General features: G+C 32.4%; 1 protein-coding gene across 1 annotated transcript; it reads right to left on the bottom strand.

Annotated features, from left to right (window-relative positions):
* Positions 1–11,237: 11,237 nt before the first annotated feature.
* LOC116003058 (30S ribosomal protein S13, chloroplastic-like) lies at positions 11,238–14,209 on the bottom strand. The gene is made up of 3 exons (XM_031243238.1): positions 14,048–14,209; positions 13,698–13,922; positions 11,238–11,647 (listed from the first exon to the last, which is right to left on the bottom strand). Exons 1-3 carry the CDS (start codon positions 14,159–14,161, stop codon positions 11,480–11,482), a joined length of 507 nt encoding a protein of 168 aa, XP_031099098.1. The 5' UTR covers positions 14,162–14,209; the 3' UTR covers positions 11,238–11,479.
* Between the last annotated feature and the right edge of the window lie 3,954 nt (positions 14,210–18,163).

Here is an 18,163-nt window from a genome sequence, read left to right as displayed (position 1 = left end):
AAAATAAAACAAAACAAAAATCCGCCCCTCACCGTCTTCGTCTCCGCCCAGAGATAAAGAAACTTCTTTGTCTCCAAGCCATAGATGAAAAAATATCTTCCTCTGCGGCTTGGAGACAGAGACCTCTAGTCGGAGACGAAGAAGAGAAAACTCTTCGTCTTCGACTTGGGGACAAAGAAAAACTCTTCTTTGGCCTGAAGACAAAGAGTTTTTATTAAAAAAAAATTAAAACTATTAAAATGGTTTAGAAATAAATTTTTTTAATCGAAGAAAAATGTAAATTTTAGACAAATTGCATAATTTTGGACAGTTCACTGACCCAATCACAGTTTTTTTTTTTTTTTAATTGGATGATCCAATTATATATTCCCGGGTATGTGGTGTGGTGGTTAATTTGAATTTTTTTCTAATAAATTATTACTATATAAGAAGATAGAAGGTTATAATTAAAGAAAATTGAGTGGGAAAAAAAATACTGACGTATCTATAAAATCCAAATAGAAAAATTCAAGATCTGAAATGGTTGTGTGGTAATAACTTCAACTTGGCAGAGTTGACAAAATCGGAACACAATCTAGGAATGGAACTTACGGCCGGAAACAAAATTGATTGTACGCAATACAAAGTTGTCTCGAAAGTGAAACGAATTAAATTAAAAACCCAATTTATAGGTGGTACTCATTATGGAACACATTTATTTCATCCCATAAATAATGTGTACGTATAAGGGGCAGAGATAGGTAGGTTGATAGCTTCGTCTCATCCCCATGCATGCGTGCAAGCTAGCTAGCTTCCCAGTTTCCATGTTAGATCGACTGGACCAATTATGAGTCGTGTGGTTTTAGATAACGACATCTTATCTATCCATCGAATCCTCTCCCACCATCGTCGCTGCCCCATACTGAGATTTTACCTCTGATCTGTTACTTGCTGATGAACAAGTACAGTTTGATCATGGGTCGTTAGTATTTTGTTTTGGATATGATCAAATTAGAGAAATCACTCTTTTTTTAGCATTTTATTAGCCATGTGTGTACGTTTGGATCATGTGTGAACTCATGTTTTGGTTTACGGGAAGGACCATAACTGCTACTCGAAAGTGTTCTCTGAATAAACTTCACCTTGCGACTTTAGTCGACAAATGACTACAAGCAGGTAAATCAGCCTAGGTTGTTATATCTGATCAACTCAAATTAAGAAATTTGGCAATAGACTGCTTTACTAGGAGTCAGACTTGAAATTTGTTTCTAGTTACCAAACTAACTGTCTGAACTCATGATGGTGTGTGTAATTATTATTATTATTTATTAACGGTTATAGTTTAGTGGATGTTTGTTGGTTTTTTTGGGTCATGCTAATGGTGTACCGTACGAAATTATTGTATTTTTACTTTGTTTCTTAATTAATTACCATGCCAAAAATGCCGAGTATCTTGTACTTAGATTACATGTAATGACTTTCTCGTGTGGAAGTCATAAGATTAAGTCTCAGAAAAAACTACCATGTCAAATATGATTTCTCTTGTGTAACATACTGTTTTTGTTGCCTTTTTGTTTTTGAGTTATTTTGTTTTGTATTCCAGTTGAAATCTTGTCCATGCCATACTCATAATTGATATGCATTTTTTTTTCACATGTTATTTTTTAATTCTTTTTTTTCCCCCTTTTCGGCCCAATTGATATAATCAAAATATCCTTAACTTTTTTGTATTTTTAGAAAAAGAAAAGATGCTGTAGACCTGTAGTGGGAGAAAATTTTATATATTATCATAAGTTAAAGATAACCAAACTGAGATATAATGTCCTCCAAATATCCATCGACTATGCCATAATTTTCAAATTAGTCATCAATTATTAATTCTCCCAATTAAGACTTCAAGAGTTCAATTCTTTTACTCAATAAAATCTTCCTTCAGTCACCTTATTGAGTAAGACTTGAATAATTGAGAACCTTATTGTGTAAAAATTGAATAGATGATGACTTCTTTTTTTTTTTTCGTAAAAACTGAATTGTTGAAGACTTAATTTGATAACATTAATAGTCGATGATCAATTGGTAAATTATGACTATTAATTTGATAACATTAATAGTCGAGGAACCTGTTGGGTATTAACTTTGAATAAAACTTATATATTTACAAATTATAACACAAGTCCAAAAAGAATTAATGTGATGCTCAAGTAAGAAATATATATCAAGAAAAATAAGATAAAGTTCCAATTTTTTAAAAATTAATATGAATGATAAATTACTTTTTTGGTAAAGTTAAATTCATAGCACATCCAATTATCCAAATAGTGATTTATAGTTATATATATATATATGAAATATCAAAATTTTAAGTAAATAAAATTATAAATATGTGTATATATACATATATTTTATATATTATAAAGTTGTATATTGGTGTAGGTATATAGTTTGATTATTCATTGAATGAATTGCCTCCACCATACGAAAGCAACAAGAGAAACAACTCCAACTCGAATGTTTGAATTCATAGGTTGTCAAGCATGTGACATGTTGCCAATTACATATTGCTTCTGCGACTTAATTCCGAGAAATTCCTATCAAGATTTAAGGTAAGCCAGCTACAGTGCTCATATCTGATGCCGATCTCAAAGCAATGATTGAAGATCCATAAATCATATATTGGGGGTTAATTTCTTATTTCATCATTAATTTTCTTTTATACCCGTCTAAAAGTATAGTATAAGCAAGAGTTACTCATTTCCGGATCATGTTCATCATAGCCTTCAAGTCTTAACAGCTCTTCACGTGGAATAAAATAATTTCTTATCGTTGATGTATAATCTTAGGTGCTGCTCGATGTTGAGTAATGTAGTCTTTTTGTGTGATTTACAAGCTATTATACAAAATAAGATTTACTTAATACACACTCTTGAATAGTGATTGTGAGTTTCTCTTGTCATAAAAAAAAAAATTATAGATGCTTGATCTTGATTTGAGAAAAATCATCCTCAGACCTACCCAAGGCCAACTTCCCAACGTGCAATTGCCGTTGGGAGGGGACTCCTCTGTTACAAAAAATTTGAGAGATTGGAACTTCACACCTAATTTGTTTTGTACAAAGGACAAACATGATGGATTCATCGGCTCCACTACTCCTTCTTTCCTTCCCATATACAATAATTACTTTTACGATATTATATTGTTAGCCATTTCTATAGGACTAAACACTTGCGGTCAAGCATAAACTACCCACGGGAATTATAATTCTACTCTCATTTAATTTTGAAGACAAACAAATTTCCTTTGTTTTTTTTTTTTTTTTTTTTTTTAGAGGGGATTAGAATTCTCTCATTTTCACATAATTATGATCTATGATATTTTCAATTCCATGGTTTTTAGAAAAAAAAAAAAAAAAGTACATTTGAGACAAAATTACTTTTTTCTTTTTCTAACCTAAAATTAATGTTTCATTTGTCAGCTATACTAAGTATTGACATTTTGTTCTCGATCATTATTACATGGACCATGGTCTGTGTGAACCTTAAATAAAAATTACATTTTTAATATACTAAAAGTATATTATTTGTGTTCGTAAAATACATTATTTGAGTACTGAAAAAAATATTATTTTATATATACTATCAAATAATGTATTCAATACACAAATAATGTAATTTTAGTATATTAAAAATTACCTTATATTCATAGTCCACACAATAATTTGCCTTTTATTCTTTATATACTACTTATTCACTTTCAATTTCAATGGATACCAAACATTATTGGAATTGAAATTATATTCCAAATAATTATATTCTGCAGATCAAACGCTGAATTTAAATTCTCACTTTATTCCTACACTATTGTTCTAATCTTCCATGAAATTACAATCTATTTCTTCCTAATTCCCTCGTTGCAATCAAACACTTAGGCACAATTTGAAATTCCAAATTCATTTTTTTTTAAGTAACATTCATGACAACGTACTTCATTCTTTCTAAATTTTTTAAAAGTCATTTGAAACTTTCAAAATTATTATATTACCTCAAAGTACTTCTTGATCGAACCAAACATCCACTTAAAGTTATTAAAAATTTGACACAAAAAGGACAAAATAATAAAAAAGATAGTAACATAAAACCAATCGCATTTTTACCAATTCAAAGCTAGCAACCTAACAAGGACAAGGACAATAAAGGGCATGTCATTGAAAACAACGACAACAATGTCATACCTCGTCCTCCTCCGCCGTCTATCTCCGGCAACCATTTTTTGTACTGTTTCAATTCTCATTCACATTTCATATAAAATAAAACAACTCACAGCACATCATGCACTTTTCTTTCCATCTATTAGATAGCTACATACCCTCTATATACTATTATTATTTTTTTTTTTTTGAAAACAACCCTCTATATATTATTATTATTATACATAAACACGTACCCACATACATTTCTTATCTGTTCTAAATGAATTAATTAATTAGTAGGTGTATGTCGTCGCCTTCTTCTCCATGCACCCAGACAAAGTATTTAATGAAGTGAGCCCGGCGATGGATAACACCAAGTATACCTTTCCAACATTAGGTTTCTTCATGGGGGGACAACTATGCTTTCTAACTCAATTATGTTCTTCTATATTAACTCTCTCTTCTTTAATTTTCTTATTAACTTAATTCATCTACTTTATAATACAATATGAATAAGTCTTGTAAGACCATATCATCCCATATAAGATTTATACATATAATAATGTTACACATTGTATATGACCAAACAAAATATCTTCATAGTCTAATGGAGTAATGGTATAAGCCCATGTTTCATAAAAGATACAAAAATAAAAAAAATAAAAAGTTCAATTGTTATTTTAATTCTCTACAATATATCAAAACATAAAAATAAAAAAAAAAGTGAGGATAGGGATTATTCTCCGGGTATACCTCCTAATCTGCTTGGTATCAAGTCAGAGTCGAATGACCTTTAGAAAATATGTTATTTCTAAAAAGTCAGGATCTGCACCTAAGGACCCTAATTCAGGTCAAGAAAGGCCATTCAACACTCAATATTCAACAGCTTTCAATAACATTCATTCAAAGGCTTCTCTCTAATAAGCTAATTCTTTCTTCCAATTTATTTCTTTCAATCCATTTTTATAACAATTTCCTATAATTTCATACGAGAATGATTGATTCTTATATACTCCAAATCAATTTGTTCTATCATAGTGTGTACAATCAATGAATTTATAAAGGTCGAACCTCAATTTTGAGAGCTGGTCATTGCTTTGTCCCTAGAGCTTGTTAAGGAGGTAAATTATGGAATTCATCTCAATGAAGTAAAGATTAAAGAGTAAATTAAGAGTTTGTTACATTGATAACAATTGAACTATTACCTTAGATTGCAAGTTACATTTAATACTACAAAATACAAATTTTAGTAAAAGAAAAAAAAAAAAGAAGTTGTGCATTGTTCTCGTGAATCCTAGCTAACACATACTTTCCTGGTTTGGAGCACTTTCTTATTGAGTGTTAATTAAAAGAAAATGAATACGGGTAAATAAGCCATGAACTATTTAGAAAATTGCAATTACGTTTACAAGTTAAAAAAATTTAATGAGACATTTAAACTTAGAAAAAAAGTGTATTAATTACTTATTTTGATATGTTATTGTAGGTAAAATTCAAGTTAAATGTGATTAGAATTTCTAATTAGGGACGAAAACTAAGCACATTTTTATGTTATTCCATTCCAATCACCTTTTAACCTGAAGTTTACCTGTAATAGGCCAAAACAAATTGTGCACTTTTTTTTTTAAAAGCTCAAGTGTCTATTTTGATATTATTATTATTATTATTATTATTATTATTATTATTATTATTATTTAAAGTTTGAGAATCTAATTGCAACATTCTTAATAATTTAAACGCTTATTTAACCTTTATCCCTAAAAGAAATACTCCTTAATATAGTTTGTATGAATTTTTTGTTATAGCCAGTAAATATAAAGATATTTTATGAAATTATCAAAAATCATATAATATATTATAATATTTGGTTTCAAAATTTTTGTTACAATTAATTTTGATTCGGAATGATCAATATGCCCTTTAATATTTACAAATTCAAAATAAATTATTAATGATAAAACAAGCTATAAGTAATGGATTGAAATTGCCACTTTCAATATAATTAAAGAGACATTTTTTTTATAAGATAATAATTCAAGTCTACAATTTAGGCAAGACTAATTGACTAAAATGCTATTTTTCTTTTAAAATTTGTTGATATAGTTAATATCTTTTATTTTTTTACTAGAAATGTTGTACCCATTACTCGAATGTGTGTTCTAGCTAACTGCCACAAGGAGGTAAACTTGTTTAGGTTGCTTATAGTTGACTGACTCGAACTAAGAAGGCTTTCCAATCATGGTTGCAGTAGGCGCTAGGCGCTAGTCGGGCGGTAGACTAGCGCCTAGCGCCTAAGCGGTTCTAGGCGGCGACCTATAAAAACAAAAAATTAATTCATCTGTGTGGGTATATGTCATATATTAAATTATATATACTATATATATCTCTTACTTCTCTTACTTATATAAATAAATAAATTTAAATATATATAAATATAATAATAAAATTAATAAGGTCGACTTGCTCGAGTTAACTCGGCTAACTCTGTCGAGTTGGACGAGTTAACTCGGCCAAATTCGGCCTAGTCGGCCGCTAACTCAGCATAATCGGCCGAGTTAGGCGCTAGGCGGCCTCCTAGGCGGCCGGCCATCTAAGCGGACGCCTAGGGAGCAATTCGCCTCGGTCTAGCGCCTAGGCGGGAATTTTTGCAACAGTGTTTCCAATAAACAATTACTCTTAATGGAGTCGAATTTGAAATCTTGTGATTATTATGATTATTAAGGAAACTCTTCGATCAACCCCATTGGGATAGAACCAATTAATATCTCCGGAAGTATGTGTACGTGGTGCAATAATAATGGTTGGGCAAAGGAGCCACTTCTTGAAAAGTTGAGCATATAAGCCAGGTTCATTATGGTGTCTTCAGAACTTTATTATGACCCAAAGCAGTATTTATTACTTGATTTATTCGTAATCAGTTTGTCTGATATATGCAAAGGTTGTATATATGTATCGCACACCATAGCCCACACAATTATACAGGACAAAAATGAATTGTCAGTCCAAAATATTATAAATGAATCAAAGCTGTATATAAGCTTCTATAGCAAGTTCATTTCTCCGGCTATAACAAAACATCCAAGTAATGCATTTATGTTTGCGTGTAGAAAAGGTTGTTGTTTTGATGTTATGTTTTTGTTGGGTAAATCATGCAGAGTTGCAGACATTTCACATGCAGTACGAATGAAGGTCGTGGATTATTTGACAGCATTCACATATTCCTACCTTAGCTTGGTCATCACTTTTACGGACACAAATTCATAAAACCAACCTGCCATCATCCCCTGCCAAAATATTAGTTGGAAAACATTTAATTTTAACACTACCCAACAGTACAAAAAAAATAGTTTAGCAAATATCACTATAAAGTACAACTATTTACACAATAGACTGCAATTAATTATAACGTTAGTTGCACTTAATATTATTACTCGAGTGTACTTTATATTGTTGCACTCTATGATATTATTAAGTGCACTCTGTTGTATTATTTCTTGCACTTCAAAGTTCATGTGCAAGTAATAGCACTATAAAGTGCAACCATTTACACTATAGATCAGAGTGCAAGTAATTTACTTGCATTTCAAAGTTTAAGTATACTTTATATTGTTGCGCTCTATGATGTTGTGACTTGCACTCCATAGTGTTATTGATTGCACTTCAAAGTTTGAGTTATTTATAAAAATGTGATCACATTTTTTTTTCTAAATTGCTTCTGATCCATCTTTTCAGATGGACGACTCCAATTGGTTTCTAGTTATCTCTTATGCGCTAGTTCTCATTTAATTCAATTTCTATATATTTTGTTAACATAGGATAAGGTAATACAAAACATGTGTTTTTTTTTTTAATCAGGAGAAGGGTACGTAACACACGGTGTCTCAACATTGACACCCTTCCAGGCTTCCGGCATTGTCCTGTTGCAGGGCAAGCCGATAGCATCACCCATCACGACCTTGATTGCAGGGGGCTAATTATTTCTGTCAAAGAATTCTTAAAATTACTCCATATGGAAAAATACCAAATGTCCTCTAACATTTAAATTCGCATTCACCTATTAACTATTTTGACCATACAAATATACAGCGTTCATATCTTGAAGAAAATTCGAATCTACTCCAACTCGACCTAAATCATTAATAGACCTAATTGATCAATATAATGTTTCAAAATTGCACATACATGTCAATTTTATATCAAATTTTCAAACAAATATAAATAGTAAAAAGACTATATTGAAGACAGGAGCAGCAATGAACCTAACAATTGATGGCTAAAATTGCAGAAGTCAAAATTCCATTAAAAAAGAATAACAAGGTCTCCATCATGTCCAACACTAGGCACCATTACAAGGAGACAGCCCACAACCATTTCTTTCTTATTATAATTATTAATTTGAAAGTGGCTTTCAATTTTATTTTATTTTTCTCTCTTTCAATCCACTATTTATTAGCCCACAAATCATCCAGAAATTTATGGTTGAAAACCACCTAAAAGTGGGGTTATTACACTTTCAACATAAGGTGCAATCATATTGTCTTGCAACAATTGATGTTGTAATGTCTACTAGCTGGTAGTTGTTGCACCAGTTCTCTGCTCACATTGTTCAATGCCATTCAATTAATGCTTACTTCAAATAATGGTTAATTTTCAAGCCGAATGGATAGAATATGATTCTTGTACTAGAATGTCACAAGTTTAATTTTTGCCAACACTCTCTCGGTTAAACACAGAAGTGAAATTTACATAGTGCACACTCCTTGATGGAGATATTAAAAACGGCCCAATAATAGAGACCTGGGGTTGGGAGTGCCTAGCCTGAGGCCCATAATGATGGGCCTTGACTTAGTCTCGCTGGCCCACTGCATGGGTCTCGACTTAGTCTTGTGGCCTACCGTGACTTTAGGAAAGTTTGTTAGCCCATGTCTTGTATAAATATTGTATTGTATTTCCATTGTAATAACACTACGCACTTCTTGTATTCGTCTTAACACGAATTATGAATATAATTTGTCTCCTTGACTTACTCTATTATCATTTTACTATTACATTTTCATATCTGTTACTCGTTCTTAATTATTGGATTAATAATTCAGACCACTCGGGTTAATTAAATCCATCACCCCTAAATAGTAAAAACAAGTTTCCTTCGTCACTCAAAAAATATTGTTTAATTTAACTTTAATGAATGAATATTGCAATAAACAGCACTTTAAGAGAAACTTAGCATTTTTCATAATGAATGATGGATTAGGGAACACAGACACTAGTTCAATTTTAAATTTAGTGAATATTATAATGGTAAGTGCTTGTCTAGACGTGAGTTGGGACTTATGGTGTAATTTATTTTTTAATAAAACACAAATCAATTTGAGATAGTGAGCATACAGAAAATTAATGCAACAGCTAGATTAGAGGTTCTAAGTGCGCAATGGACTAAATCCAAATTAATTTCACTATCCAAACCTAAGCTTCTTTTTTTTTTTTTTTTTTTTAAAAAAATATGGTTTAGTGGATCCTGGAACATAGACTACAATGTCTAACTCTGAGCTGAAAACAGACTCAAAAGTTGTCCATTGCAACAATTTACAATATCAAAGCCTTGATCCTTGAAGATTCCAAGACTCAAACTTATTGTAAACAATTTAGAAACTGGTTCCTGGGCTCTAAACAAAACATTCTATTCTTTCCTCACTTGAAAGCCCACAATAGTGTTCTTAATAGGCCCAATCCCACCTATCCCAAATTCAGCCACTTCATGATAAGCCTAAGGTCTACCAGAAGGACAACAATGTTCATCTAAGGGTGCACCAGTCTACACTGTTTGGCCCAATTTAGGGCAGTGGACTAAGACAAATAAAATGGCTCAAATTATATCGTATACCATAGGTGACTATAATTACCGAAAAACCAATAAAATCGATAATCGATAGCTTAATCGACTTAAAATATTTTAGGTCGGTTATCCGTTATTAGTTTTTTTTTTTTAAATTCGGTTATTTGGTGAGTTGGTTGTGGACGTTCAAAAACCACCATCACCGAATAACCAATAATATATAAGTTATTTTAGATAGGTTATGCAATTCGATTTTTTAGTAACTTACATAACCGACTGAAAATCAAAATTCTATTTTTAGTCAGTTATATCTATATTGATCATTGTAACAGAGTCAGTAGTACTCAAAAAAAAAATCTATATTGATCAATTTTGGAGAGTTATAAAGATTAAATAATAGATATTGATTATTCTCATCTAAAGGGAAACTATGAATTAATTACAGCAATGGTCATCCGACTATGTTGATTTTCCAAAATTAGTCCCTGGCTTTTAATTTGGACAATTTAGGTCACTTGACTTTCAAATTCTTTCCAATGTTAGTCCTTTCGTCAAAGTTTGATTAAGTTGGAGTCAAATGAAGGGATAAAATTGTCCGTTCACCTGTTTAGTGTATTACTACTCGTATTTCTCCTCTCCTATACGCTATATATATGAATATAATCTCAGTAGAAATCTCAATCGAAGCCATATAATCTTAGTCAAAGTCTCTTCGACTGAAATTATATTCATATATATAGCGTATATGACAAGAGAAATACGAGTAATAATACACTATATAGGTGAACGGACAATTTTACCCCTTCATTTGACCTCGACTTAATCAAAATTTGACGAAAGGACCAACATTGGAAAGAATTTGAAAGTCAAGGGACTTTAATTGTCCAAATTAAAAGTCGGGGACTAATTTTGGAAAATCAACATAGTCAGAGGACCATTGCTGGAATTAACTCGGGAAACAATTGTGCATTTACTGCACACTGAGCGCACTAAGCGTGCCTAGGCCCGTAAATCCCCTTTTTTAACATTTTTTTTCTTGACAATCATGTTTCCTTTTCTTTCTTTTCCTTTCATCTTCTCTTTCCTAGTCACACCTGCAAAAACTGTTCAAAAACTACAACTATGGGAGATACTCTAATCTCTTTCCTAGTCACACCTGCAAAAACTATTCAAAAACTACAACTATGGGAGATACTCTAATCTCTTTACGCAACCAATATCATCAAAATAAATAAATAAAAGCCAATACACTAAATCCTCTTATAAGAGCTGTTTGAGGCCTTCTTGCCAATAGTGGTGCACCCAAATGTATAAAATTGAGTTTTTACACCATTCTTGTAAATTCAAACAAAAAGAAAGGGCCAAGAAAATATCCAAATTTGGATACAATGAAATAAAGGTGGTCATACATTATCAATGAACATTTTTGCAACAGGCATTGATTGATACAAGTCAGTTACATAATCTATTTCGGAGGATTAACGAGGCGCTTTCTTCTTCCCTGCAATGGCCACCTTCTTGCCCTTTAGAGTACGGCAATTGTTCTTAGTCCGCTGTCCTCTGCATGGCAATCCTTGAATGTGTCTTATGCCTCTGTAGCACTGAATCTCCTTCAGCCTCCTAATCGCAAGGGCGTTGAATCGCCTCTAAACAAACCATCATCTTATGTTAGTTTGAGTGAAGTTATGCAATAAAACAAAGCAAAATCAATGCAGTTCCCTTGGTTGACGAGGATACTAATCAAGAATTCAAGAGCATTGATGTGCATCCTGAAACATAAACTCTAATATGGTATACCACATGCCGAGTTAATGATACCTTAGCCAACACAAGGCAAAGAGTAAAAAGTACAAAGCTTACAAGTTCCGACATTTAAATGTCAGAAGTTGAGTAACAAAATATACGCAGAATCACATGTTCCATTAAAAGTAAAGGCCAAAAGGTTCCTGAATGAACAATAAAAATACTACTCTTTCTGTTCCATTTTATCTGTCATGTTTACAAAATTGAATTGTAAATAACTTCAATTAAGTCTTATTAACCGAACCAAACACATAAAATGGGACGGAGGGAGTAGCATCTAACTTGGTTTCAAAGTTCTTCAGAAAACTACAGTACTATTTAGCATTGCTATTTTAGCACTATACCGCCGCCTTTAGTTAGGTTCAGCATATTATAACCTGTAGTCCTGTACATTTTCAAATTAGCAAGTAGCTGCCTGAATTAATCCAGTTGTTACAGTTCTACCTTATGCTATGCTCTAGCCAAGCAGCTGTAGAGACCACAAGTGCAGATCAAAAGAGAAAAGTAGTCATTTCATCCCCATTTTTTTGTTCTATCCACTTATTCTAGTATGCAAAAGACACAGAGGACCATAATTTAGAGCAAACAGTCAAAACGCATCTGCATACTCAGTTAGTGTTCTGACTAATCACTAATCAGAACCAGTTTAATCAGGGGCTGAGGGAGGAGGAAGGTGGGAGAACCTCCAAGATTTTTATTTTTATTTTTAAATTTTAAAAAGGTCAATATGTCCTAATCAGAACTAGTAGAATGTGAAAGAAGAGATGAAGATGATAACTGTTTTGTTCTCATCAGTTGGTATACTTGGTACTCCACTTGCAACAATTGGTCAATGTTCAATCCCGCAATTAGCTTTTTAGTCACATGTGAATAGGAATTCACACATGCTTGGTATATGCAAGAATGTTGAACGTAAAAAATCATTTCTCAATCACCCTATAAAACCAAATCTCCAATTTTCTAATTTGTCCATACATCCCCACCAATGATCAAAGCAGGCAACAGGGATCGGAGATCAAATTTGGCATTTGCCCAGCAACTAGTCTTGACTCTAGCAGGATGGGCCTGACCAGGGCATTCGATGAGATGCCCAAAGCCATCAATAACAAGACACAAATCTTGTTGCCAACCTCCTTCATATTGATGGAGGAGTTTCATCACATTGCCAAGGCCACGAGAGAAGGAATGCAACAATTAGTGCAGTTCTATAGTTTTTTATTTTCCTAGCTATGGCCACCATAAACAACAAGACACCATTCTACACCACAAACCTCCGTGAAAGTTTTGGGGTTTTTATTTTCTTTCTTCAAATACCCTCAAAAGTGAGAATTTCCATCCTCCTTTTGCCAGAAATTAGGCAGCAGCACTAAATGTGGACCAGTTTTGCAATTAGAAGGTCAAATTTGTCTTCATTAAAAGTTGTGGACTTGATCATTAGAATTGCCACTATATTCTCAAAAACGAAATGTTTTTCAGCATAGCAATTCCTGGCTGTATCAAGTTCAACTAAAGCAATTCCAAAACTTTGGCTCTACCATTGCTGCCATAGACCCTACAATTTCTAAGGATCTTATAGTCATCTCCTCCAACAAAAAAAAAACAAATCATCCTAAACCTCAATTTTTTTCTAATGCATTTATATTTTCAATTCGGTCTGCAACAAAATTACAAAAACCTTCCTTTATGGGTTTATACTAATGAAAACATTGCACTCTAGGTTAACCTATCTCTTTTTGCTTAGTTCATCTGTAATTTCTATTCATTCATTCAAGACACAGCCTCCTAATAGCCAAGGCATTGAAACCCTAATTGATACCCAAAATCAATGCAAGAAAGAATATCAAATTATGTATAACAAAAACTAGAAATAAAATGTAAGGATTGGGAATTTACGAGGTCGCCTTCAATCATGTACTTTGAGACTTCATCACGGAGAGTGATGAGCTCTTCCTGGGACAATTCCTTGGTGATCTTGTTGTCCATTCCGATGTCGGCGAGTATCTGCCTTGCTCTGCTGCGCCCAACCCCATGGATGTACTGCAGCGAGTACTCCACTCTCTTGTTGTTGGGAATCTCCACTCCCCCCACACGCACGCACTTGATGCTCAAACCCCCAATCTGCCAAAAATGAAATTTTTAAGAAAAAGAATTAAAGAAAACTGAAAACCCGTGGTTTGGTTAGTGAAAAAAAAAAAAGAGAGAGAAATGCAGAGGGAGAAATTGGGATGGATTTGGTTGTTGACCTTTGGAGAAGTTTGAATGGGGAAGGAGAGAGAGGTCTTGAGGTTGGAGGAGGGGAGGGTATTGCTGATAATGGAGAGTGATGGCAGTACTGGAGTTGCTAGCGCTTGCGCCATTGCAGAAGATAAGAGGAGAAAAGAGGGAGGAGATAGAATTGAAGGATGATGCCAATTAATTCTCTTATCCTTCCATAAAGGAAATTTTGGTGCCCGACCCGAATATTACCAACTTCTCGGGTGGGCGTTTCGTACTTTCAGGATTCGTTTTGATTTTTCGATTTGGATATTTCGGTATTAAAAATGTTATCATTCGGTTTAACATTTGATTCGATTTCAGTTCTTTTAAAAAAGTTTAGTTTCGATTTGATATTCGGTTCGATTTTAGAACCCCAAATTTTAATATTTCCTAATTTTACAAACACACAACCAAACAATACATATTCACATTGTCCCTTAGCTTGTGTTCACAGTGGATGACGACATGAACTGATTGGAAAGGCTGTCCGGGGAATTGTGATTTACTTCTTTCATAAACTCTTGGGCAGGGGTTCTAGAGTTTAAGATTAATTTGGCTTAAGTTGAAAAATCTAATTTATCAAAAAATAAAATAAAAATTCCATGATCATAGGCTCATAGCACTACAAAGAAAGTGCAGGGTTCATCACTACCTTAATGCTTCTTGGAATCCAATGCAGATTTACCAAGGCTGTCAACCATAGATTTGAGTTTGAACCATACAATGCCCAGAAACCTATAATAGATGCTCCCAAAAGCAAACAAGCAAGCTAATTTCCTTTGTATGCACGTAACTAAATTAAACTAAACCAGGAGTTAGTTCATCTTCTTCTTCTTATTAAAGCTAGCATGTCAATTAAATATACAAGCCACATGTTTTGGGAGAACATAATTTTAAAACCACAAAGAACACTACATACCCACCCGGACTATTTCATATTAGTGTTGTTGAGAAGTTGATCTAACACATATTTCTTCCTACCAACAATCCCCAGTTCTCCACATCCCAATTCTATATAAACTTGCCAATTAAGATACAATCCAAGCTCACAAAACAAAATATTATATTTTTCTTCACTACAGCATTCATCTGATAATCTTCTGAAAATTAAACCCAATCCATTCCCCAAGAATGGCTCATTATCATCTGAACCCATCATTTCTCCTGCTTTTCTTCATCACTCTATCGCCTGCAGTGGTGAACATGGTTCAAACGGAGGCCAGAAACCTCCTGGAAATAACCTTGCCTCAACTCCCCTTTCCTCAGATCCCTACATTGCCTAAACTTGAAATACCAAGCTTGCCAGAAATTCCAAAACCTGAGCTACCAACTTTGCCAAAGCCTCAACTCCCTGAAATTCCACATCCGGAGCTGCCATCCATTCCAAAGCTGCCTGAATTCCCAGAAATCCCAAAACCTGAGCTGCCATCCAAGCCATGATCCAGGTCTCTTAATGTTGTATAGTATGTATTTACTATTTACGTGTCGTTTATTCCCATATTGAACCAATGGGAGCTCTCTCACCTGTACTCGTCTTTCAAACTCTTATGTAGTGGTGGCTTATATGCCTTGCTTTTGTAATTTAATTGTTGTTTAATTGTTGTTGTGTTTTAACTTGTACTTGTCTTTCAACTTATATATGTAGCTGTGGCATATATATATATATATATATATATATATATANTACTCGTCTTTCAAACTCTTATGTAGTGGTGGCTTATATGCCTTGCTTTTGTAATTTAATTGTTGTTTAATTGTTGTTGTGTTTTAACTTGTACTTGTCTTTCAACTTATATATGTAGCTGTGGCATATATATATATATATATATATATATATATATACACACTTGCTTTTGTACTTTAATTGTTGTTTTAATTTGTTTTATGAAGAAATATCCCGTGGTTTAAGTTGTTTTAATTTGTTTTATGAAGAAATATCCCGTGGTTTAAGGTACCACATATGTATTGAAGCAATCATTACTGACCATCCAATATCTGAAGGTCGGTAACATCAACCATCAACATTGGTATTAATTAAGAATATTTGGACAATGAGACAATTAAGTCACCATGATCCATCCTAATCAAGGAGTGTTCAGAATTTTATTTTATTTTTAATTATAAAGATCAATGCCAAGGACCTTGTAGTCCAGTGGCATCCTAATACTGACTCTTGTGCTTCAATAGGTTGAGAAAATAGTTATGAACAGATACTGCATTGTAATATTATTTAACTTGCAGCTCATCATAATAAAATAAATACATAAATTGATAAATTTAATAATTCAAAATTAAAGAAATTAAAGTTTAAAACTTTTTAGGTTTTGGCCCGAGTTAGGTTAAGATTTTTATTATTTCACTTAACTTGAACTAACCCATATTTAATCAGACAATTATAAATGTGATAACTATAAGCTAAAAGGATTGAAGAAAAATAAAGTTGATTTTTAAACCTTTTTTTGGGTTGTGGTCGGAGTTAAAATTTTTATTGATTTATCTGCTCCAACTTAACTTAGATTTAATTTTTTTTTTTTTGTTAGTACTACGTATCTGTTCATACATACTTTTGATTTTTAAACCTTTTTTTGGGTTGTGGTCGGAGTTAAAATTTTTATTGATTTATCTGCTCCAACATAACTTAGATTTAAATTTTTTTTTGTTAGTACTACGTATCTGTTCATACATACTTTCTCAACCTAATAAAACAGTTACCTCCACTGAAGCTCAAACGCACTCTCATCATCCATGTGAAAGTGTTAACCGGGACACCGGATGCCATTAGACCACAAAGTCTTTGGCTAACTTATATTTAATTAGATATTGATAATGTAATAATTCTAAACTAATGAAAATGAATTAAAAATTATGTTTTAATCTTTTGTGCTATAAGTCAGGTCGGACCAAAACTTTTATTGTTTATTCCAATTCAATTTGACACATATTTTAATCAGATTAGCACAACCTAATTTAAAGGGCAAATTATTCTGTGAATTCATACACAGTTTATATACTTAATGTTCACAATTTAACTTTTGAAAACTCACAATTTGTATACCACGAAAACACAATGTTAATATATATGTAAAAATTTATGTAATTACGATGGTGCATTTGAAAAAAAGTTTGATTGTGTATTCATGGGTTTAGGAAAGGTTTATGTAATTATGATGGTGCATTTGAAAATGTTTGCTATGTATTCGCAAATAATTGATAGTGCACTCAAGATCTATAGTAGTGCACTATTAGTTATCCGTAGATGCACTATTAAACATTTTGAAATGTATCATTCTAGCTAATTACATAATTGATATTGTGTTTTGCTCTCTTCTTTTAAAAATAAAAAAATCATTAATTTAACGCCCTTTATAGATGGAGAAATAAAATTAGTTGGCATGGTTTCATGGAACTACAATTATATATTTTTCATCCATATACAACCCTTAATAATTATGAGTAATTCAACATGTACTCTCAATTTGTACTAAAATTTTATACTCTCTACGATTTGACATTCTTTCTTTGATTTTTAGTAGGGGACCATGATGTTTATCCATTTATTTTTTTCTTCTCCAATCAAATTTGAACATAGGAGTAAAAGTTGAGAGTAAAGTTTTGAGAGTACATAAAGTATTTTTCGATTATTATATATGACTTTTGGTTAAGTAAAAATGATGTTTTTGTCTCTTTTTTTTTTTTTTAAGAATTATGATGAAATCCGAAAATACCCCAGAAAGATAGCAAATTAAATGGTTGGTGCTTGCTTGGTTAGGCATTTGGCTTCAGTAGATGAACAACAACCAACCTACATTTACATATCAATCTCAGTAACATATATGGCTGCAGAGATTCATTTGACTTACTGTAGAACATATCATATTATCATTTATTTCCTGAAATGAAACCATAGTATCATTTATTTCCTGAAATGAAACCATAGATGTTATCTTTTTTTTTTCTTTTTTGAATACTACTGACTCTATTACAATGTAATATCTATTCATAACTACTTTTTCAACCTATTGAAGCACAAGAGTTTGATGACACTCTAAGAATGCTTATTGCTAAAGCTAAAATGGTGGGTAAAGGGTTCAAAAACAAAGAAT

This window comes from Ipomoea triloba, chromosome 13, assembly GCF_003576645.1.
Source record: "Ipomoea triloba cultivar NCNSP0323 chromosome 13, ASM357664v1".
Classification (NCBI taxonomy): domain Eukaryota; kingdom Viridiplantae; phylum Streptophyta; class Magnoliopsida; order Solanales; family Convolvulaceae; genus Ipomoea; species Ipomoea triloba.
This window is presented reverse-complemented; position numbering and strand designations above follow the sequence as displayed.